General features: G+C 47.2%; 1 protein-coding gene across 1 annotated transcript in view; it reads left to right on the top strand.

Moving 5' to 3' along the window:
• The first annotated feature begins 1,442 nt into the window (after positions 1–1,442).
• Positions 1,443–22,599, top strand: part of PLXNA4 (plexin A4) — a 421,348-nt gene continuing 400,191 nt past the window's right edge. The window contains exons 1-2 of the mRNA XM_083858928.1: positions 1,443–2,864; positions 20,485–20,667. Of these exons, the coding sequence (XP_083715054.1) occupies positions 1,686–2,864; positions 20,485–20,667 (1,362 nt within the window). The 5' untranslated portion in view covers positions 1,443–1,685. The remainder of the gene's footprint in view (positions 2,865–20,484; positions 20,668–22,599) is intronic.

Genomic DNA, 22,599 nt, shown 5'->3' with positions numbered 1-22,599 from the left:
CCCAGACTTACCCTTTTCACTATCAGATCTAATCAGCCTATGGGTCAAAAGGATGTGGGATTTATTTTCTGTATTATTTTCTTTTTGAGGTAAATTTTTCAGTTCCAGCGGTGTTAGCAGAGCTGCAGAGATCTGAAAAAAATACACACATCCAGACCTGTGTCACTGTCACATCTCCCTCCCTGCTGGGATTTGCAAACAGGGATTTATTTTTCCTTGCCTCCTACTTGTGCCAGCCTGGCTGTCATCACTGGTTACACCCCTGATTTCAGCAAAGTCACTGTGTGACAGAGGGGTTGGGACACTGCAGGAGTGGAGCTGTGTTCGCCTTGTGTCCTTTTTAAAAACAAAAAAAACAGCTTTGTGAAGTTCTGATGTGGATGACAGAGCTTGGCCACCAGGTTTGTGTGGTCAGCACTCATTGAGGAGCTTGGCTGGTGAGACCTGAGCTGGTAGAACTCCCTCTCCCACATGATCTGTGGGGTCATAAAGGATTAAAGCTGTTCTTGGTACAGGAGCAACCAAAAAAGTGAAAGAGAAGGGAGCAGATGGATGTGTTGAGTAGAAAGAGGTGTTTCCGTGGGGCTTGGTGATGTGCCCACCAAATGTTTGAACCCCATACTGCTCCCATCACCATGGTTAAAACCTGGGAGATTTTAAGGGACTGAGTGGTACAAGAAAAGCCTCTTCCCTCTCTTTGGAAAGGCACCAGGCTGGTCCTTGGGTCATTGGTTTTCCCAATTCACGGTGCTTTAGGCTTTATCACTGCTGGTAGACAAGCAACCCCTTTCTCCTCAGCCACCTGAGATTCCCAGGAGAGCTGGATCTCTTTCAGATGATGTTCCCTTGGCTGTGAAGTGGGTGGAGAGTGTGATGAGGGTGGAATGTGGTCTGTGGTGAGAGCCCAGGGCAGGGAGGACACCCAGTGCTCCCTTTGCTCCCAGCCCTTTGCAGATGTGGCAGTGACAGCTGGCACACCACAACCCCTGGCTCTGTTCTCCAGGCTGGGCTGGCGTGAGGCAGCTTTGATGTGGAAGCCACAGAGCTCTTGCTCAAAAAGATCTCTCTGAAAGGATGTTAATGTCACACCAGGGCTGGCTCCTTCCCTGCAAACTTCAGGGGCTGTGGGAGAGCTCAGCATCCATCTGGCCCCATCCCTGTAGGCACATCCCTGACCTTCTCTAGGCTTCAGTGCCTCATCCAGAAGAGCAGGATAATAATCCTTCTCCAGTTCTGGCCTCTCAGATAGCAAATACACAGCTGGGCTGAGGCTGACAGTGCAAACAGCAATGCTGGGTGATGTTTTTACCTTCTGCACTTCCAGTCAGTGTTTATGCTGTACCGTGGGGCACGTGTGTGTGTAAGGGAGAGGGAAAGGGTGCTGATTTATTATTCTACTATGTGATTTCTGCTTTTTCTCCCAGCATCTTTTCTGTCAGGAGGGCTCCCTTTGTGCTGGTTTTAAGTAGAGAGCTCAGAGTGGAGAAAGGGAGGATTAGCAATTAAATACGCTCTGATGATGGCATGGTTGTGAAGGAGGGGAGGAGGAAGGAATACTCCATAGTAATGTACTTTTGTTTTCTTTTTTCTTTGCTTGTAGGACAGAATCTGCCAGGGAATTGGTGTTTTGAAGAGTTTTACAGCTTCTAATCCTTGTTGCCTTGGGAATACAAACCTCTCTGATCATGTCGCCAGCCATGTGGAAGTGGACTTGCCTGGTTTCTCACCTCCTGCTGTCCACCACAGTGTCACCTCTGGGCAGACAGCAGCCACCCCATCCAAAGAGGCCCTTCATCACCTTCACCGGAGAGCAGGCAGAGGGAAACTTCAACCACTTGGTGGTGGACGAAAGAACTGGGCACATTTACTTGGGGGCTGTCAACAGGATCTACAAACTCTCCAGTGACCTGAAGGTCCTGGTGACCCACGAGACTGGTCCTGACGACGATAATCCCAAGTGTTATCCTCCCAGGATAGTCCAAACCTGCAACGAACCCTTGACACCCACCAACAACATTAACAAAATGCTCCTCATAGACTACAAGGAGAACCGGTTGATAGCCTGTGGGAGCCTGTACCAGGGCATCTGCAAGCTCCTGAGGCTGGATGACCTCTTCAAGCTCGGAGAGCCCTTCCACAAGAAGGAGCATTACCTCTCTGGGGTGAACGAGAGTGGCTCTGTTTTCGGAGTCATTGTTTCTTACAGCAACATGGACGACAAGCTGTTCATCGCCACGGCCGTGGACGGCAAACCGGAGTATTTCCCCACCATCTCCAGCAGGAAGCTCACCAAGAACTCCGAGGCTGATGGGATGTTTGCCTACGTCTTTCACGATGAGTTTGTGGCCTCTATGATCAAGATCCCCTCAGATACTTTCACCATCATCCCCGATTTTGATATCTACTACATCTACGGCTTCAGCAGCGGGAACTTTGTCTACTTCCTGACTCTGCAGCCTGAGATGATCTCCCCGCCTGGCTCCACCACGAAGGAGCAGGTTTATACCTCCAAGCTGGTGAGGCTTTGTAAGGAGGACACGGCCTTTAACTCCTATGTGGAGGTGCCCATTGGCTGTGAGAAGAACGGGGTGGAATACAGATTGCTCCAGGCCGCCTACTTGTCCAAGGCTGGAGCCATCCTGGCCAGGTCTCTGGGCGTTGGCCCTGAGGATGATATCCTCTTCACAGTCTTCTCCAAGGGGCAGAAAAGGAAGATGAAGTCGTTGGATGAGTCTGCTCTTTGCATCTTTGTCCTGAAAAACATCAACGATCGTATCAAGGACAGGCTTCAGTCCTGCTACAGGGGAGAGGGGACGTTAGACCTGGCCTGGCTCAAGGTCAAGGACATTCCCTGTAGCAGCGCGGTAAGTGAGGCCCCTGGGCACCCCACCTTGCCCTCCTCACCCATTAACAGGTCTTGTCTTCAGTTAACCAACCTTCTCAACCCTTACCAAGGAACTGAGACTGCCTTGTCCCAGTCCTGGCTCTGCCTCCAACTCACCACAACGCCCAGTTTAACCAGTTCATGCCCCAGTTAGCTCATGGACAAGCTGATGAAGGGATCAGCAAACATGCTGATGAGCTAAACCAAGGGGCCTTGGAATACTGAGGAGGAATATGCCTGTTGTAGTTACCTCATGGTGCAAATCACAGGAGTGAAATCACGTAGACCCAAGAGCACTCACAGCTCAAACCTAAACCAAAAGTAGGCCTAGAGATGTTAGGGCTTGTGCTGGTTTCTCTGTGTGCTGGGGTAATTTTTTTTTTTCCCTGGGCTGGAGCTGGAGCAGGATTTATTCAGGGAACTTTATAAAGCCAGGGCTTCATTTCTTCCAGGGCTGAGAAGCACTGGTCATTAACCATCAAAGCCCCTCTCCTTCCGGTCTCCAGCCAGCTCTGCACTGAGAAATTAAGGCCTGGCTGCAGATCAAGGATTAAACACTGCAAGATTTAAGGGCAGGATTGGGGAAGAGGCTGGTCTGTCTGACCTACAAATGGTCTGAAGAAATTGCCTCGGTTTATTGCGAGTGCCATGGCAGGAGTGTGCACAGGGCTGGCTTTGATAGCAGGCACAGACATGGGCATTACAGCTGGCACTGCACCCGGGGCTGCAGGAGCTGCTTCTCAGGGCTTTGATTCCCATCCTTAATTAGCTCTTTCAAGTGAGAGGCGAGTTCTAGTCTGAGCAAAGGGAATAGCGAGAAATGCCAGAGTGTTTTCCTGCCCCGTAATCTCCAGGCAGGCAGTGCTCAGGATATGGGGTTGCTCCTTTGTGCCCGAGACTTGTTTGCTGGGGGATTCTTCTGATGCTCCTTGGTGGGACAAGAACATGCCATGGATGGGAATCTCATTGCAAGGACACTGATCCTGCATTTCCCTGCCATAATTCCTCTTTACACCCCTCAGTGTCCTTGCTTGACCTTGCTCTGCTCTCATTCTCCCACACTGAGGGGACGAGTCCTTGATTTTAGTTGGGATCTCTTCTGCCTAGACCAGCAAAGCTCCCTGTGGAGCGTTGCACAGGGAGAAAGGCTGTGCCCAAATCTGGCTTTGATTTTTTTTGTTTAGCCGCGAGGCCTGTGCACATTCAAAGAGCTGCCTTTAGATTTAAGCTGGGAGCTTCCCACTGGAGTTTCTTTCCTGGGCTCTTAAGCCTCTCCATGCATTTACATATTTGCTCTGCTTGTGCTCCACACTGACGTTTGCAGTGCTGGACCTCTCCAATTAGGAGGTTTGAAACCTCTCAGCCCTGCCTTCTGTAGCTTTAGACAGAAGCAAAAAAAGGCCAGCAGCTTTCTTGTGTCCCATGGGGTGAGTCCCAAACTAAAAACACTGATGTCACACTGAGTGGGGACAGGACTGCAGAGGTTGGAGAGAGGACACGGTGGGGGAAAAAGTGTTAGAGCATATTCATGAGTGTACGCCTTCAATGTGAATCAGAGACACTGCAAAGGAACCTGGAGATGCTTGAATTAAAAGCAGGAAGTCTGAAGTGTGTGACTAAGTAGGCTGTCCTCTCCTCAAATGAGCCTGCTTAGAGCTGCTGGCAAGCCCTGCCTGAGATCAGCTGTGCTGCCCCAGGGAGGAGGTATTAGTGACTTGGCTGCTGAAAGGGGTTGCAGAGTCCAGCCGCTAAGCTTGGAAAATATTTGATGGTTGGTGAAGTATTTTGGAGGCTGGATGTGTGTCTGTGAGAGCCTGGTCTCCTCAGCTCATGTCCTGCCTGCCAGCCAGGCCCCAGCACTGCTGCTCTGCCGCTCAGCACATGTGTTAGAGGCAGCTCTAAAACCAATTACAAAGCCATCAGTGAGACTTTTCCCTGTGTTTGTGTGGATGTCAAATGTTTCTCTGCTGGTGCAAACAGGGGCTTAACCTTCCTACAGTCCAGGCTGGAACTGAACTTCAGCTTTGCTGTCCTGCCTTTGGCAGCTGAAATCCTGCATGAGGACAGGTCCAGCTGATGTCCTGGGCACTGACCATTTCAAAGTTGACAGAGGGGAGGCTTGGATTAGGTGCTAGGGAGGAATTCTTTGCACAGAGGGTAGTGAGGCATTGGAACAGCTTGCCCAGAGAAGCTGTGGCTACCCCTGGATCCCTGGAAGTGTCCAAGGCAAAGCTGGATGGGGCTTGGAGCAGCCTGGGATAGTGGAAGTGTTCCTGTCAGTGTCCCTGTCATGGCAGGGGTTGGGACTGGATAATCTTCAAGATCCTTTTCAAGAACCCAAGCCATTCTGTGATTCTTTGTGGTATTAGCTGCAGGACTGAGGACTTGGGTTCCTTTTGCTGTCCTTGCCTACCAGGTCTGGCTCTTAGTAACAAATATTCTTCTATTTTTTTTTTATTATTTCTAACAAAGGGGAATATTTCTGATATTTCTAATATTTCTGACTCAAAGGGGATCCACATGACAGGACACTTCTGCTCTTGCCTTGGTGTAATCCTTGCTCAAGGCAATTTCAGGGCTAGAGAAATCTCCTGGGGACCATTTCCAGCACAACTTTCCTAACCTGCAACGTGCACACAAATAATTCCAGGGATGTGGGGGAACAGTGCTTGTCTCCCCAGCAGCAAAGTCTGTAGCTCCTCTGTTCAGGCAGCTGAGAGCTGAGAGAGCTGAGCTCAGGAAAGACCTTGGCTGGACAAACTTTGTCTCATGGTCAGTATTCAGCAAGAGGCATTGGGTCCCCAGATGTCCTGCAGGGTTGGATGTCATGGAGATTTGTCCCAGTCTGGTTTGCAAAGATCAAAAAAACAAAAAAACCTTCTGTGTGATGAGCCTGTGATTGCCCCATGCCAAGTGCCTGTTGTAGATGTCAGCAGTGTGGCAACAGAATTTCCAGAGTGGGAAAGGTGAAAGTCCAGGGATGAATGGAGAATCCTCAGTGTTCATTCCTCTCCCATCCCTGTGTTACAGCTGTCCTCCCATTCATCTTCAGCATAAATCAGAAAAAAAAAAAAAAAAAAAAAAAAAAAAAAAAAAAAAAAAAGAGATAGATTTTCATGTCTGGGCCGTTGATTTGCAAATTGGTGATGTTCACTCAGGTGATGAATGGTCTCAGGTAATACTTCTCTGCAAAAGCAGGATAATAGCTTATATTTAAGCAGTACACTTGACCCCAAACGCTTAGAAATTCATATAATCAGAGAAAAATGAGGCTGGGAAAAAAAAGGATTCTTATGAGGTCATCTGATTTGCCCTTCTGCCCTACTTATAACGCTGCTGACAGATGTTTGTCTCACCTGTTCTTAACCTCTGGCTGTGGAGATTCCTCTCTCTCCCTAAAACCTGTCCCTGCTGTGAGGGAGCTTTCCCTCATGTCAAATCTAAATCTCCTCTCTGGATACTGAAGCCATTCCTACTTAGACAGTCAGAGGGCACCTTCAAACCCTTTGGCTCTGTGGACATGAAGGATGTTGGCAAAGGCAGGGCTGTTCTGGAGGGGAAAAAAAACCAGGTTTCTTAAAACAGAAAACCAGCTTCATGTTTGGCTAAAGGAGGATGTGGTTTCAATGTCCTTCATAAACTTTGTAACTGAGCAGCCTGATCTAGTTGAAGTTATCCCTGCTCGTGGCAGGAGCCTGATGAACTTTTAAGGTCCATTCCAACCATTCTGTGGTTCTATGGCACTGTTGGGAAATGCTAGATTTCTTAAAAACAGAAACAAAACCAAAAAACAACCAAAAAAAAAAAAAAAAAAAAAAAAAAAAAAACCAAAAAGAGGGAAAATCAGCAGTTTGAGAGGAGGGTGGAGATGTAAATGTGCAATTTCTGTAGAGGAATTGATCATTGGGGGATTTGTTGATTGTCATTAAGATGAAATAAGATTAATGGGTGTGTTTTGAAGCCTGGGGAGAGTTCCACTCCTGGGAGGCTCAGCAGAGGAGGCAGAGGAGCCTTCCCCTCTACTCTGGGGACCAGGCAGGTGAAGTGCTGTGAGACAAAAAGTGTGGATGAGGAAGAGGAGGATACTGGAGACTGAGCCCAAAGCAGCCTGAGGCTGTCAGGGCTGTGGGGAGATGAAGAGGAGCAGAGATCCTGCTGGAACTTTGGCAATGGAGTCCCAAACCTGCGCTGCTGCTGGAATGTGAGCCTGGATGTCAGCTCAGGAGCTGCTCACATCCCAGGGCTGCTCTCCTGGGAGATCCTGGCCTCCTCCTCAGCCTGATCTGCCTCCCAGCCTGAGAGAATCCAGTCCCTGCCATGGAAAGGTGTCACCTCCATCACTGCAGCTTCTACCAGATAATGCAGCACCAATATCTGCCCAAGATAATCAAAGTGTCAGTCCACAACTCCTGCCTGGCTTCTGCCTGTTGCTGGTATTTTCTTTTCCTTTTGGCAGGAAATGGGGTTTGACTGTTTAAATTGCTGTATTCAGCCTCTTCCTGTTTTTCATGGCAGCGCTGTCACTTGGGGGAGAACAGAAATGTTTTCAAAGCTGACCAGCCAACAAAAGGCCTTGTGTGAAGAGCTGGGCAATGTTTTCCCAACACTTTGCTACCAGAAGTGGATGTTTGGGTCCCAAGCCATTGTCTGACGAGTGACTTGGCTGTGAAGGCTTCCTGTGCTTCTGGTGGCTGTTGGTAACTCCCCAAAACCTCTTTGCAGACGCTGCTGGTGGAATCTCTGAGAGTTCTTGCACCATCTCTGTGGTTTTTGTTCCTCAAGTGGGCTTTGCTCTCCTGCTTTTCCTCCATCCCCTGCCCATCCCTGATGGCCACTGCTGTTGCCACAGCTGGACTCAGCAGTCTGTGGATTAGTCCTTCCCTGCTGGGCATGTTTGGAGGCCAGCTGGGTGCACAGACATTTTCCTTGGGCAGCACATGGATGGACACTGCCTGGTCCTTGGGGATGAGCTTTGGGCTCTCTCCTGCTCCATCCCACCAGGTTAGGAAGGGCCATTTCCAGCTCAGGTGGTGGAAAGGCTTCATGGTATGGTATGGGACAGTCAGCTTGACTCCTGGGAAGGGGAGAGGTGGCCAAGATTTTTTAGCCTGTTTCATATTCCTCTCCCTTCCAGAGCTTCTGTTTGTAATCATTGGTGTTAACAGGGATGGCCAAGATTTTTCAGCCTGTTTCATATTTCCTCTTCCTTCCAGGCTTGTGTTCATCATCCCTGGTGTTCACAGGACACAGAGCACCTCTGAGGCACCAGGATGGGGAGCAGCAGGAGGTTGTTTTACAGAGGGGTTGGCCAAGGCACAAACCCACAATTTGTAGCCCAGGCACTCCTGGATCTCAGTGCTGTGCCCATCTGTTGCAGAAGGAGGGAATATTTTCTTTGCTCTAACATTCCTCTCTGGCAGAGTGGGCAGAAGAACAGGGTCATTCACAAAGAAGGACCAGCTGGAAAGAAAGGATGTTCTGAGGGAAAAAAAATCACTTTACAAGCAAAAAAAGCAGGAATTGTCATCCCTATCTAAAATTTCTCCCATTTTCCCTTAAAAGCCAAAGGTTGGGGAAAAGGGAATGTTACTTTTTGCTTAGTCCTTGGGAAGAGGAATGTGTGGAAGGAGGTCCATGCAACCCAGGGGCTTTGGCACTTTGCACACCCAGCCCTGCCCATTTCTCCTGGCTGGATTGGTGAGTACGTGAGCCTGACTCTTTCCCAGGGGAATTGATCAATCACAGGGATGAGTTATCAGCTTCATTTTACCTCATAATTCTCCCTGTTTGCCAGTTGGGCTATCCTAAGTAAATCCTGTGTGTGTCAGTGCCAGTGGTGCTTGCACAACAGCACTTTTTGCTCATCCCAGCTGGACAGACCATCCACAAGTTTTGTGTACACTTTACTACAAATTTTATAGGCTGGTGCTTCTGATTCAAAGGGTTTATGGACAGCTGAGGTCAGTTCTTGGTCAACTTTCAACAGCACTTTCTCCTTCTTCCTCTGAAAATGCAAATAAGAGCAGGAAACCCCTGCAAAAACGACCAAGTTCAGTTTCTGGAAAGGGCAGTACCCTCAGAAATCCTGCAATGCCTCTCTGGGAATGCTCACTGGAGACTGGGAGCCAGAGCAAACAGGCTGGTGGCTGCCAGATCTGTGTTTGTGCACTTGGTCACATCAGTTTGTGTTGGATGGCGTGTGCTGGCCCAGGGACCTGCTGTGATAAGAGGTGACAAGTGTCCTCCTGCTGACACTGGGGGCTGCAGAGGGAGGAATCTGAGCTGGGGAGCACAGAGAGACTCAGGGTTTCTGCAGCTGAGCTCTGTGATTTGTAATTTTTCCCCTGCACCTTCTGCCTCCTGCAAGCTTGAGCATCACCTCCCCTGCAAGGCTGACTCTGCTCCGGGGTGAGAAACACTTCCACAGAAATAAATTCCATATTTTTTCCCCACACGAGGCAACTCTCTCCAGGGACACAGCTGGAATTTCTCATAGTTGTGGTCAGTGGCGGAAGTGGCCTGAGATGTCTGGGGCTGTGTTCCTTGGGCTAATGGAGAGCAACTGAGTTCGTGTCTCCAGTGCTCCCAGTAAGGTCTTGGCCCCTCTGAACTGGGATTGGGAAAGTCTCCCCACTGCTTTCTCTGTGAGGTGAGCCCAGGCAACATGTGGGTTCATAATTTCTTTTCCCTGGGTGATGGTTCTCCCTCTCAGGTGCCACCTCTCTGCTTTCAGCCAGCAGAGGACAAGTCCCTGCCTCTGCAAAGTTCTCTGTGCTCCAGGCAGGGAAAGAAAAAATTAAAAGTGGCTTTGGATGCTCTGAGGGAGAGCAAAACAAAAACTCTTAATCCCCTACATCAACAGAAGCTTGCACTTAAGGGCTCTAAACCAGGGCCTAATTGCGTGGAGAGGATGATTGCATTTGAGGTATTAAGTAGGTTTCTCAGTATTAAACACCTGTCCTTGAAAGGATACTGCCTGATCAGTGGGCGCAAAAATAATTCTGGCAGTAATTAATTACCTTCACCCTGAAACAGCCCCACCCTGAAACTTCTCCTTCCCAAATCCTCACTGTCCTCAGGGGAAAAAAATCCCAAACATGCATTGGAAACAACCTTCTCAAAAACCATTAATTTCCTTCCAAAGCATAAAACAGGAGGAAACCCTCTGCCTTTAAGTGGCTGGGAGCCAAACCCTCTCACAGAGCTGTTCTCTCACGTCTGGGTGACCCTAGTCACACAAAATGTTCATTGAGGGCTGAGCAGGACCCAAGGCTGCAGAGCTGCTGTTGTGTCTGAGATATTCCAGGCACAGCTCCCTCCCCCACCATCCATCCATCCATCCATCCATCCCATCTCTGCACCAGTTGGCTGTGCCTGAGCAGCTCAGCATCACCCCAGGTCCTGCTGGTCCCCCCTGTGTGCAGGTGAGCAGAGTGCCAGACCCTCCATCCCTGCTTGTGCCGTCTCCCCGCCACGTGGACAATTAGATTTATTTCTGGGAACTGCTCTTTTGCTGCTTCCCCTGCCAGCAAACCAGGCTGTTTTCTTCTGTGGTTGAGCCCTGTGGTCACCCCGTGGCTCAGCTCTGCATTTTTGGAGGCCTCCACATGATCTCCTCACATTTTCTTCCCCGCCAGGGGATCGGCGACGTCGCAAACCTGACCTCGCCTCGCCTCGCCAGGAGGTCGCCTGGCAGGCCAAGGGGAATGCTTGTGCAAGAGGGGTTTTTAAAAAAAAAATTGAAAAAAAAAAAGTCAGAAAGCAAACCTCAGATGTCCTGGAAGAGCCAGAAGCAAAAATGACTCCAGCTCCCTTGGCGAGGCTGATGCTATTTAAAGCAGCTGGAGCAGGGGAGGTTGTACAATGCCCATTCTGTTGAGGAGGGGGTCGAGGGGGGTGCTGGATTCAGCTTTGCTCTCTGGGATAAATCCTGCACAGACCCTTCCTCCCTCGCCTGATGCCAGTGGAGCTGTTGGGGTGAAACACAGTGCAGGGTCTGTCTCAGAACTTGGAGGCTCAGTGAAGATATTCAGCCTCTGGTGCATATCTATATCTATTTATATTCCAGGAATATAACATAAGACTTATTTATTTTTACCACCCTGAAATTCCTCTATTTATCTAAATTGCCTGGATGGGTTTCTCATTGTACCTGGTAGGATAACACAGGTATTGGAAGACTGGATACTGTGGAGATGGAGATGAAAAAAGCTGTTTTACTCACAGAGAGATGCCTAAATCACATCAGACCATATTTCTGTCCCAGCCTGGCACCTGCAGGGCTTTGCTGTTCTAGGATATAGTTTTTGCTCTAAGTTTGTTTGAGAGGCATTTTATTAGGAATGGGACAATCTTTAGGTAACCTGGCAACAACTTTAGGACAAAAATTTGTGTTTGCAGAGCCAGCACATCCCTGGTTGTGTAGCTGTATCCAGGTTTAGGATGGAGCTGGAGTTCTGTCTCTGGAAGTGATCAAGGCCAGTTTGGATGAGGCTTTGAACAACCTGATCCAGTGAAAAGTGTCCCTGCTCATGGCATGGGGTGGGACTGACTGGTCTTTAAAGTCCCTTTCAACCCAAACCATCCTATGATTCCACATTTAAAGAAATACTCAACACTAGGAAAGGCAGGACACCCAGACAGGACTGGAACCAAATGGTAAAGACAGAGTTTCTTCTGTTTCCTCCACGCAGCACTGGGAGCTGGTGTGGCTGATGGAACATGTGGGTGACATTAGATCAGCAGGAACAACATCACATTTCCCCGTTTCAATGTCACTGCCCCGCCGTTGTCAGGGATCCAAAATATAATAGGATTTGTACAGCTGATTTATCCTGTAAACAAGCAATACTAGCCAGGCACGTATTTAGACAAGGAGAGAGAGTGGGAGAGGCAGAGTGAGGGAACGTGCAGCAGGGAATAATAAAATAATAAAAATTCACTCCTCCTAACGAGGGATTGACCCGGCACTCTCTGGTTGGGGCTGTTGGTTGGGATCCCAAGCCAGGAAACACAGGGCTGTGATTGTGATGATGTCCCTGCACTCAGGGCTGGCTGCATCTCCCCAACTGCTCAGTCCTGCTTTCAGATTGAGGAGCAGTTGGAGCTTCAGTGGATTTCCACTGCCTGGTACAAACACCCTGAATTCCTCAAGCGCCGTGATCCGCGCAGATAAAGCGGCTGCAAGCGGGAGATTTTCCCTTTCAGGGCTCGAGAGCTTTAGTTTGTTGTTTAAACTGATAACCAGGCTTCTTTAAATTCATCTTCTGCGAGATGATGGCACCAGACACATCTCGATTCTCCCTGATACAGATGCCAGCCCTGGATGTCGACTCCCCATTATTTGTTGAGCAAGCCAAGCTCTCACCATTTCCCATGTGCTGAAGAGCAGCAGCACATACATCTCACTCATTACAGCACTTAAATCACCTTTGCAGGGCCGTGGTGAGGCTTAATTAATGCTTTTAAGAGGCTCAGGGCTCTCGGGGTGAAGGTGTTGCCTGCATGCAAAGCAGCCTTGTTGTTTCATTTCTGCGGCGCTGTTGGCGCGAGTGGCACTTTGCAGCCCAAATGATGATTTTTATTTTTTTTTTTCCCCTCCTGTGTAACAAAATAATAATTATAGCAATTGTGATGCAGTGAGTGAGTTGCTGGTGGTGCCATCAAAGGGAAGCAGCCAGACTTTATCTGACCAGGTGCTGGTGCGCATTCAGGAGGAGTGAGAGGGAAAAATATCCTTTGGGATAAAATGCAGCACCTTCTCTAGAAGGTGTCTTGCTGCCTTCACAAAATCCTCTTTTCACCTAACATTTCCTCACTCTGGTGCTCGTTCTCCCTGTCTCAGCTGCAGCAGCACCAGAGAATATCAGTCCTGCTGTGTTTCAGGTGTGTAACAGAGCTTTGCTGCTGCAATAAGTTCTTACAGAAGAGCTCTAGCAGCTTATTTGATCAATACTTCCCTTTTGAAAAATCCCTAAATGCTTATTTACCCAACAGTCCATGGCAGTTTCAAAGGCAGAGCCTCCACAGTCAATAATCTCTTTTTTTTTGGGGGGTGTGAAAAATTTTAAGTGAATTTTTCAAAGCACTGATCTGAGAGCCACAGAGATTATGTTCCTCTGTTTATTCTTCAGTGCCTCATCCATATGATCCTCTGAGCCAGCGAGGGGAAGTTTATGGGACCACAGGAAAGCTCAGCTTTCTTTTACACCTTTTACAGTCACATTTGCTGCTCTTCAGCTCACATTCATGTTTTTGGATTGTAGGAATGAACCTCAGTGACCACACAGCTTTGGGGTGGGATTTTCACTCTGCCTGCACAGCTTGGGGTGCTGCTAATGATATTTGGAATTGTGATGCTGGCAATTTTCTGAAGAGATGGAAATGCAATATGCAAAAGGGAGATTTGGCTGACACACTGATGTTTGGGATTTGGAATGGGAAGATTTCTATGAATGGAATGTTTTGTTATCTTTCAGTCTGCATTGCTGCTGGAGGGACTGTCTCTTCTCTGTCCCTACATTAGACTTTTGGGGTCTTATCAAGGCACTGGAAATATTACTTAAATCACAATATGACTCTCCTTCATGGGGACATGAACAATTTCCCTCTAATCACAGGACCTTAAAATTCATCCAATTCCATCCCCCTGCCATGGATAAGGACACCTCTCACTAGAGCAGGTTGCTCAGAGCCCACAACAGCCCAATGCTGCTTCCACAGCAGTCCCAGCAAAAGTGGGAACCAGAGATGGAAAACAAACAAAAAAAACCCCAAAACTTTGTAATTGTGTTGCCATGGATGTGAGAGGGTCAGCAGATGCTGAAAGTAGGGCTCTGCATCTCTGAGGTGTGACACAAAAAGTAAGGAAAGCAAACTTAGCACCAGAATTGTTTAAATTTTGTAATATTGGGCTCCAGAAAATTTGTAGGGGCTCACTAATGGATTTATCTTGTGCACATCTTTGGGCACTGTAATCACCCAGAAAGGCAGGACTCGGAGGATGCTAAATTTATAGCCCAAATTTACAGTACAAGTCCTTTTATCCACAATTACTGATAATCACCCAGCTCTGCTGGAGCAAAAGGCCTGAAGACTGAAGGAACCTGTTGCTCTCTGCAAGAAAGGCAGGCTCCTCTTCAGGAAATTGCAAATTTTACGACGTGGAGGAACATGGTGTAGACTGTTGGGAAGCCTTACACTCGCAGCAGAGCAGGAACATAAATGCAGACATAAAAATTCTGTACTCCATTAAGATTCTGCAGCACTCTGGAAACTTGACACCAGTCCTTGAACTGCTGCTTAAACTACAGACCTAAAAAACCAAACGCCTGTACCAGTTCTACTCAATTTGAGTAACTTTCCCTCTTGTTCTTGCGTTCCTCAATTGTGTCTGAGTGAAAACCTCTCAGCATAGTGGGGGCAATTTCCCTGTAATTGGTAAAGTTACTGTAACTGCACTGTCATTTGTATATGGTGACATGTAATTGCACAGTAACCACTGCTGTGGGTGCACGAGTGAAAAGCACCGTGCAATTATAATGTATTTCCAAATGCTGGCTCTTTATCCAGCCTCTATTATATCACAGGGCACCCTGGGGAAACGGGGCTGGGTATTTTTGGATGTCATTAGGCTGGAGAGGGGTTGGTTGGTGATCTGTGCTGTCTTTGGTCGCTGACCGTCTCTTTGTCCATGAAATTGGGAAGTGCAGATGACAAAGATCTACAGCTGGGCGAACCTGCAGCCTTTCCCTGACCCAGTGTCAGGAGGGCAGCGAAAGGCATCAAATTCCAGGAATGATGTGGTAGGAGAGGAAAGGCAGAGGGGCCGTGTCCATCCTGCATTGGGATTTCACAGCTTGGCACAGCAGGAGGATGAAATGTCGTGGTTCTGCTGAAGTTCTGTGGGGAGAAAGGGCAGGTGAACCAAAATCCTTTGATTTCACATGAGGCAGCATAGCCAGAAGCAGAGATGCTGCAGGAGGTCAGAGGGAGGGTCAATCCAGATCAGGGGTGCTGAGCACTAATGCCATGGGCAGGGCAAAGCAGCGTCCAGCCAGGAGTTCACCTTGCACTCAAACCATCCCCAAAACACCAAGAGAATGTGCACAGTCAAACAGGAGAAGCACAAGCCTTGGGTACCATCCTGCTGCCGTTGGAATTTAAAGTCCTGTGGTTTGCAGGGAGATGGTTTCCATTATTTCCACCTCCACTCTTTGGGGATTTATGGTTCACCCCTGCTGCAGGTGACCTAGACCCTAAACTTCTTAGCTTGTGTCTCTCCAGAAACTGTGAAGTTCCTGCTGAGAGGTTTTTCTATGTCTCCCATCTCTCTAGGTTTTTAAATATCCTGTTGAGTGGACACCTCTATCCTCACTCAGCCCTTGCAGTCAGGCAGGAAAGGAGATCTTGCAGTCAGGTGATGGAAAAGACCTTGGCTATCTCCTTGCAAAGACTCGAATGCCTGTAACTGTTGATTTCTTACTGCTGTTGGCTCCCTGGCCCTGCTGGCAGCACAGACATCCATTAACGTGTGTTCTCTCCATGCTCTGCATCAGCCAAGCCTGAGATAACAGGAGAGAGGAGCCAAGTACCTGCCACCACACGAAGACAGGACTGTTAGGTATTAGCTGTAAATCAAAGGCAAGACTTGGCCACTGGGACAGCCTTTATCCCTGGTGAGTCTGTGGAATTGCTTTGGAGCCTGCTGAGATATCTGGGAAAAAAAAAAAAAAAAAAAAAAAAAAAAAAAAAAAAAAAAAAGCTCTGATGCTTTGATTGAGGAGGAAGATTCTGCTGGAGTGAAAGCAAGGAGGAGTGAGGGGTGGCTAATCCTTTATCGTGGCTCTTCCCCAAATGTGGATTAGGCTGTGTTTAGTTATCAGGGGCTGTTTCAGAGGCAAACAGTGAAAGCAGATGTTTAGGGGACAATTGCTGTGTTATGAGCACTGTTTGCCCATGTCCTCTGATACTTGGTGCTTCTGCCACTCATGGGATGCCAGCGTGCTCATTCCTGCTGGGAATGAGATGGGGACAGGCAAAGAGGTGATGTAATCAAATCTCTAACCCTCCTGCTGAATTTGGGGTGCTCCCCTCTGAGACTGAGCCAGCACCAAGCCTTTAAACCCATCCTCTCCAGGAGGGCTTGGATGAGTTAATTATTTATTTCATTGGCTTAATCCTGGAGGAGGCAAATGCCTGCCAGAATCCTTTAAACCAGGGCCATTCTTTTGCACATTCCTCCTATTCCAGTGGTGATTGTGACATTTGGCCATGATGTCACAGCTGCAGAAGAAGCCCTGGTTGGTGACACAGGGAGAGGTGGCAGGAGCAGAACACAACCAGGTAGAGAGGCAGCAGGTAGGACTGGGGGAGGGCATTTATACCCTGGGAGCTTTGGATATTCAGAACCTTATGAACCTGTGCTTCTCAATTTCCCTGGGGCAGGGTGGTGGTGAGGAATATTCCCTAATTTACAAGTGGTAGTTCGGTATGGGGATGATGAAGTGATTGATTCCAGCCCAGCATTCCACCTTCAGGCCCTGTGTCCTCCCAAGTTACCTGCTGGGCTGGGACTTTCTGGGTTGGGTTTTAACTGCTCAGGGTGTGAGAATTTGCTGATATTATCCTCACCTCTCTGGACCTTCCCCGTGCCTCTCCCTGCTATCCCAGCAGCAGCTTTGGAAGCAAATTCATGCCCTCACCTCCTCCTTCATTCTGGAAAGTCGTTAACATGAAATTGCCAGGCAGAGAAGCTCCAGAGAGTTTAACGCGGCTACTTTATATCGCTGCTAGGAGTGTCTGGAATTGAAAATAAACCTGTGCTTGCAACTCCTGACCCTTTCATCATAAATCCAAACTTCCTTACGTGTCTGCTGCAGAAGATGACTGTATTTCTGTCTCCACAAAGGCCTGTGTGCAGCTGAGAGCCACAGCTGTGCAAGGAGCCGGGTGGTGTTTATTTGTAGGGTTTTCGCTTGCTGGCGGTTTTTTTTTTGGCAGATGATCCCCCAGAGGAAACGGCCCAAAGATGTTAAATGGAAATAGTTTTCGTGCGGCGTGTGGCTTTGCTGGCCTTGCTCCTGTTCCTGGGGGAGGGCTGTCCACATGGCAAACCACAAGGCTGTGATTGCTTCTCTGGCACCCGACCAGCAGCACGTGAGTGGACGCAGAGTTCTGGAATAGTTTGGGTTGCAAGAGACCTAAAGACCATCAAATTCCACTCCCTGTTATGGGCAGGGACAACTTTCACCATCCCTGGTTGGTCTAAGCCCTATCCAACCTGGCCTTGGACACTTTCCAGGGATGCAGAGGCAGCAACATCTTCTCTGGGCAACCTGTGCTAGGGCTTCCCAACCCTCATCAAAAAAAAATTTCTTCTTTAAATCTATCTAGTGTGACTCTACCTTCTTTAAAAAATGTGTCCCCCTATTCCTGTGTAAGTTCTTATAAGGATGTGCTCCTCTGTAAATAATGTCAGAGGGAAAAAAGACTAAATAAACAGGCTTAAATTTAATTTTGTGTCTGTGTGGGATTATCAACCCCATTAAGGGTAGATCTGAGTTCAGCTGGAGCCCAATCAGGAGGAGGAGGAACTACCCAGTGGCAATTAGATTAATGAAATCTCAACAGGTTGGAGACGAGCTGGAAATCAGCCACAGGTGTTTGTGCTTAAGGCTGTGATTTTGGGGGCTGTGTCCTCCCAGGCTCCTGCCTGGGATGGATGGGAGGGTTTGGATGGTGTGGGAAGGCAGCCAGATGGTTGTGTGGATCCTTTCTGGTCTCAAGTGCTTCAGCTGGAGTGGTTGGTTTTGGCTGTGCTTCTCCAAGGAGGATGCCTCTGACTGTGCCAGCTCTGCTGGATTCATCTCATTCCACTGCCTGTCAGAGGAATTTTCTCTGGTTTGGGGTGGAGCTTTGTACTTTCCACCTTAGGTAAGATGTCTGCTGGCACTGTGAAGGTTTTCATCATCTTGGTGGTGGTGAAAGCTGTCTTGTTTTGCTTGAAAACTTTCCTCCCTTTTCTCCTCTTTCTGCCGTTTATGGGAGTTTCCTGCTTTCAGCCTGAAGTGATTCTTTTCAGCTTGTCAGGCAATTAGAGTGAGCGCTTTAGGCAGTTTGATTATACCCTTGAAACATAAATTGTGCTCATCTCAGAGCTTAAGAGTTTCTGGTCAAATTGGGCCTGACTCGAAGACCTGGGTTCTTGGATTTTACATCCACAGGACAATTCAGGTTGGAAGGACATCAAGAGGCCACACAGTTGGGATGAGGGGATTGTGTTGAGGCTGAGAGGATCATCTGGGGTAGTTTCGTGGTCACCTGGCTCTGTTGGAAGCCACATTTCCAGTTTGGTTGGGTGGTTCCTTCTCAAATCCCCGCTGGTTATTGATTTCCATGTACCAGAGCTGGGTTGGAGATTTATCTTGGACTTTTTGCTGGCGTTTTGGCCTTGCAGCATCCTGCCTACTGCTGCTGATCTGCTCCCTAATTGCTCTTTGAGCCGGTGTTTTAGCTCTGCTAAAAAAGGGCAGCCCACAAACACTAATGACTCCTGCAGGCCAGAGCTCAGGCTAGCTGATCCCTCCTAATGGCTCTTTGAATTCCTCCTAGGTTTTATGTATTTATAAACACATTTAGGACACATTATTCTTCTATTCAGCAAAACCATCTGTAATTATTGCCCGTAATTGCTGGGTGAGGATAAAATGATTCAACTATCAGGCTTTTACTGTTGGTGAACTCAAGCAGGGAGCATCACTTTTTTTTTTTTTTTTTTTTTTTTTTTAGCTGTGTTTCCAGGAAGATGAGAGTTGAGTCAAAGAAAATTGTCACGGTCCTTTAGTACTGATATATCAAAACTAGGCAACCTTCCTGTACAGTTAATTATTGCTTTTCCAGGCTTTAGTCCAGCAAAACATTTTAAGTGGATGCTTAACTTGAAATCTGTGAGAGGCCCCAGAGAAGTTAATAAAGTCCAACTGCTCTGGCAGTTGTGTGCTGGGATATTTGGAGTTTTATTTGATTTATTCTGTGGAGAGCTGTGACCTGTATTAGCTTCACCTGCTTTGATGGTGCCTGAAGATAGAAGAGCTGTCTGTGCTGTGTTTGTGGAACTCCCTGAAGCCCAAAGAAACATCTGTGGGGATAACTGGACATGACATTAAGTGAAAGGATCCCAGTGGAGCATCTATCTGCTGAAAATGCTGTTGAGTTCAAATGCAGTGGGTGTTGGAGCTCAGGGAGCAGTATTGATGAATAGTTGTTGTTTTTTTTTTTTTTTCCTGGTTGTTGGGAGTTTATGGATTTCTCCAACAAAAGCTGGAAAACCCCTGTGGAAACTTCCTGCCTCTTCAAAGAACTTCAGGGAGTTACAGCATCCCAGTAAGATGGAAAATCACAGAATGGTTTGGGTTGGAAGGTACCTTAAAGAAAAGAAAGATAGGTGGTAATATCCTTACAAACATTATGGAACCCTGGGCACTGAAAATTTCAGACTTTCTGTGCTGACAGGCACTGACTCCCAAGAAAACACTGCATTGACCTGAGGCTGTGGAGAAGACTTCTAAAATTTAATGATAGAACTGGGATTGTGGGTGTGGAGTTTGAATAGAATTGTGTGAATATCACAGGATGGAAAATTTAGAGTTTAATATTTTAAAATATAGTAATAGATATAAAACATGATGGAGGTCTTAGGGTAGAGGCTGAGTCCTTCTTTTTCCCCTTCTTCTTCATGGGTTTGGGTGGTATCTTGTAATTGGGTAGAAAAATCTGCATTGTGGGCCACAGGTGTTTGGTTATTGGGTTAAAAGTAAAAATAATTTAGGTGTCATTTCTTAATTGGACAGTTTGTGCTTAAAAGTCCTTGCAGAGAGAGAGAGACAGGGGCCATTTTTAACTTTGTTAGCCAGAACTCACAGCTGGTGAGACTGTAACACAGATAACAATTAATAAACATCTGAGTCCGAACACTAAACACCGTCTCAAGCATTTAATCCCGACTCTGGCAAAAAAGAAGATAAAAAGCAACATTTAATGGTGCCTCCTGTGCAGGGACACCTGTTAGAGTGAGAACCTCCCTGAACTGGTTGGGTGAGGAATCTTTAAGAAGATTGAGTGTTAATGCATTTGAAATTGTCCTTGAAGTCTCTACCAACCACAGCCTTGTCTATTTTATTTGCCAGTGCCGATTTAGCTCCGTGTTTCTTTTACTCTGGATCTATGGGAATGGTGTGTGCTTCTTTTTTTTTTTCCTTTTTTGACAGAACTTAGGTATGTTTAAGAGATTTTCAGCAGACTTTCACTTGATTTGTGTGTCTTGATTGGTAAAACAGTAGGAAAAAGGCTTAATATAATGTATCCTGTTGGGCTGTCATTCAAGAGTACCAACTTTCCAGTTCTCCTTCTGGCTGTAACTCATTGTGCAACTTTGGAAAGATGTTTTTCTTTTTTTTTTCCACCTCTTTCTCCAATCCTCCCTGATTTTTGTCAGCCTGCATAAATTACAGGCATGTTATGAAACATGTGGATTCTTCCCAAATGGCTGAAAAAACTGGTGACTTCAGCTGTTTACCCCCTTCTCCTTTCTTTCTTTGCAGCTGTTAACAATTGATGACAATTTCTGTGGCCTGGATATGAATGCCCCATTGGGAGTATCGTCCATGGTGAGAGGGCTCCCCATTTTCACTGAGGATGGGGACAGGATGACCTCGGTGATTGCTTATGTCTACAAGAACCACTCCCTGGCTTTTGTGGGCACCAAGAGTGGGAAGCTCAAAAAGGTAAGACCTGTGTGGTCCTCTAATTCAGATTTTCATATTTTTATGGTGATTTAAGTGTTGCATCAAGCGTGAGCGCAGCCCTTGTCCTAAGGTGCTCCTGTTTTGAGGATTAAAAAATGGTTTGGTTGGCAAAAAAAACTGTTTCACCCTCAAGGGATAGAGATGATCTGAGAAAGGATAAAATCCTTGTTCCAAATGGTTATTCATCAGGAAATTAATGCTTCAGAAGTCAAACCACAGCCCCAGTTGCAGATGGACGTGATGTAATTTGCATCCAACAGAATTTTCTGTGTTCAGACCATCTCTAATTGAGTCGTTGATCACAGGGTGTCTGTGCATGCTGGAGAAAAAACTGATTTGGGCCTGAAGTTTGGGGAAACAGGATTCATGCTCTGGACATCTTTCTTCAGAGCAATGTGACTGGGCTGTGACTTCACCACGAGCACAGCACGGGATTAGCGGCTCTAATTGACCTCAGGCTGGGGGTTTGTGCTGAAGGAAGAGGGTTTGCATCAAAAGGAAGCTCTGTGCTGAGCCATAATGAGCTTTATGTTGATGGTTGATGCCCCACAAAGAGACTCAAGAGTGTGTTTGTGTTCCTCTCTGGGCTTTCTCACTGGAAATGAGAATCCATGGCTGGGGTTTGCCTCGTGAAGCACTCAGAGGGGCTGGGGAGGTGGAATCCTGTATTTGTGGCTTTTCTAAGGGAAGAAGAGTTGTTGGAATTGAGCTGATGATGGGCACTGCCTCAGTTTCAGCCCCTCTGTGCCAGTCTGACAATGTTGGTCTGAGTGTTCAGCCCAGGAATGTGGTAAAACATTTCCTGTGCAAGGGAATGGTGGCTTTGCTATAGAGATGGGGAGAAGGGAGATTGGCCAGAGCTTTGTGGTGTTTTAGGATGTTGTTTCTTCTTTAAACACCTTTTGCGAGTAAAGACTTCTGAGTTGGGGCAAATGAAGGGCTGTGAAAAGGTGGCCCAGTGTGGCTTGTGGGGAGTGAAGGGAGTTGTTTGCTCATGGATGCTTAGGGATAGTCTGGAATCTCTGGTTTTATTCCTCTACCTGTTTCTGCACTTGAAAAGCAAGTCTGAGTTGTAAATTCAGATGGCATTTCCCCCATGCTGAGAGAGGAATGGGATCCTGCCCACTGGCAAATGTCTCTGGCTTTGTTCAAAACAGAGGAAAGGCTGCTCATGCTTTTGAAAAGAAAATATGATAGGTTTCTTTTTTTATTATTATTATTATTCAGGCATGTGAAAAAGGAGCCAAATTATTTTTTAAACGGTCATAACAAAAATAATCTCCTCCACTGGCTAATTAGGTTCTGCTTCCCTGTCATGTGTGATATCATAATAAACTATTCAGTTCTCCAGTCATTCTCTTGGAGGGAGGGAAAATGGGGTAGCTGAGATCTGAATGGTAAATATCAAAAAGACCTAAACACTTAATGACTGCTCTCCCTGCTCTCACAAGCTTTTGGTTGGGTTTCTTTTTGGCTTCAGGAGAAGAGAACTCAGCCACAGCTCTGTCTTGGACTCTGCATTGTGACTTGCAAAGGCAAAGATCTGATTCCTTTTTAATAGGGGGAAATAGGAGAGAAAGCTTTCTGTGCTTTATGGAGTGTGGTAGGGAGCAGGGACAGCCTTATAGGGTAAAGAATGAGGAGAGGAGGGCTGAAGTGGCTGAGGTAATTTGAGAAAGGGAATAAAATGAAGCTTTTTCCTGACGTGCTGAATATTCTGCTTGTGGTAGTTCCCACATTGGGTGAGTTGGAGCAGGGCTGGAGCCTTGGGCTGAGATTTGCTCAGGTGAATAAATTTCCCCCAAAGAGGCAGAACACAGAACAAAATGGGGCTCCTCTAACCACGTGTGATTGTTTTGGACCAGTTGATCCAAAAACTTCTGGAAATCTTTAGGTCCTGTTGGTTCAGCC

Source organism: Zosterops lateralis, assembly GCF_965231275.1.
Source record: "Zosterops lateralis genome assembly, chromosome: 4".
NCBI classification, from domain to species: Eukaryota; Metazoa; Chordata; class Aves; order Passeriformes; family Zosteropidae; genus Zosterops; species Zosterops lateralis.
Note: the sequence above shows the minus strand (reverse complement) of the source record. Positions and strands in the feature narration are given on the sequence as shown.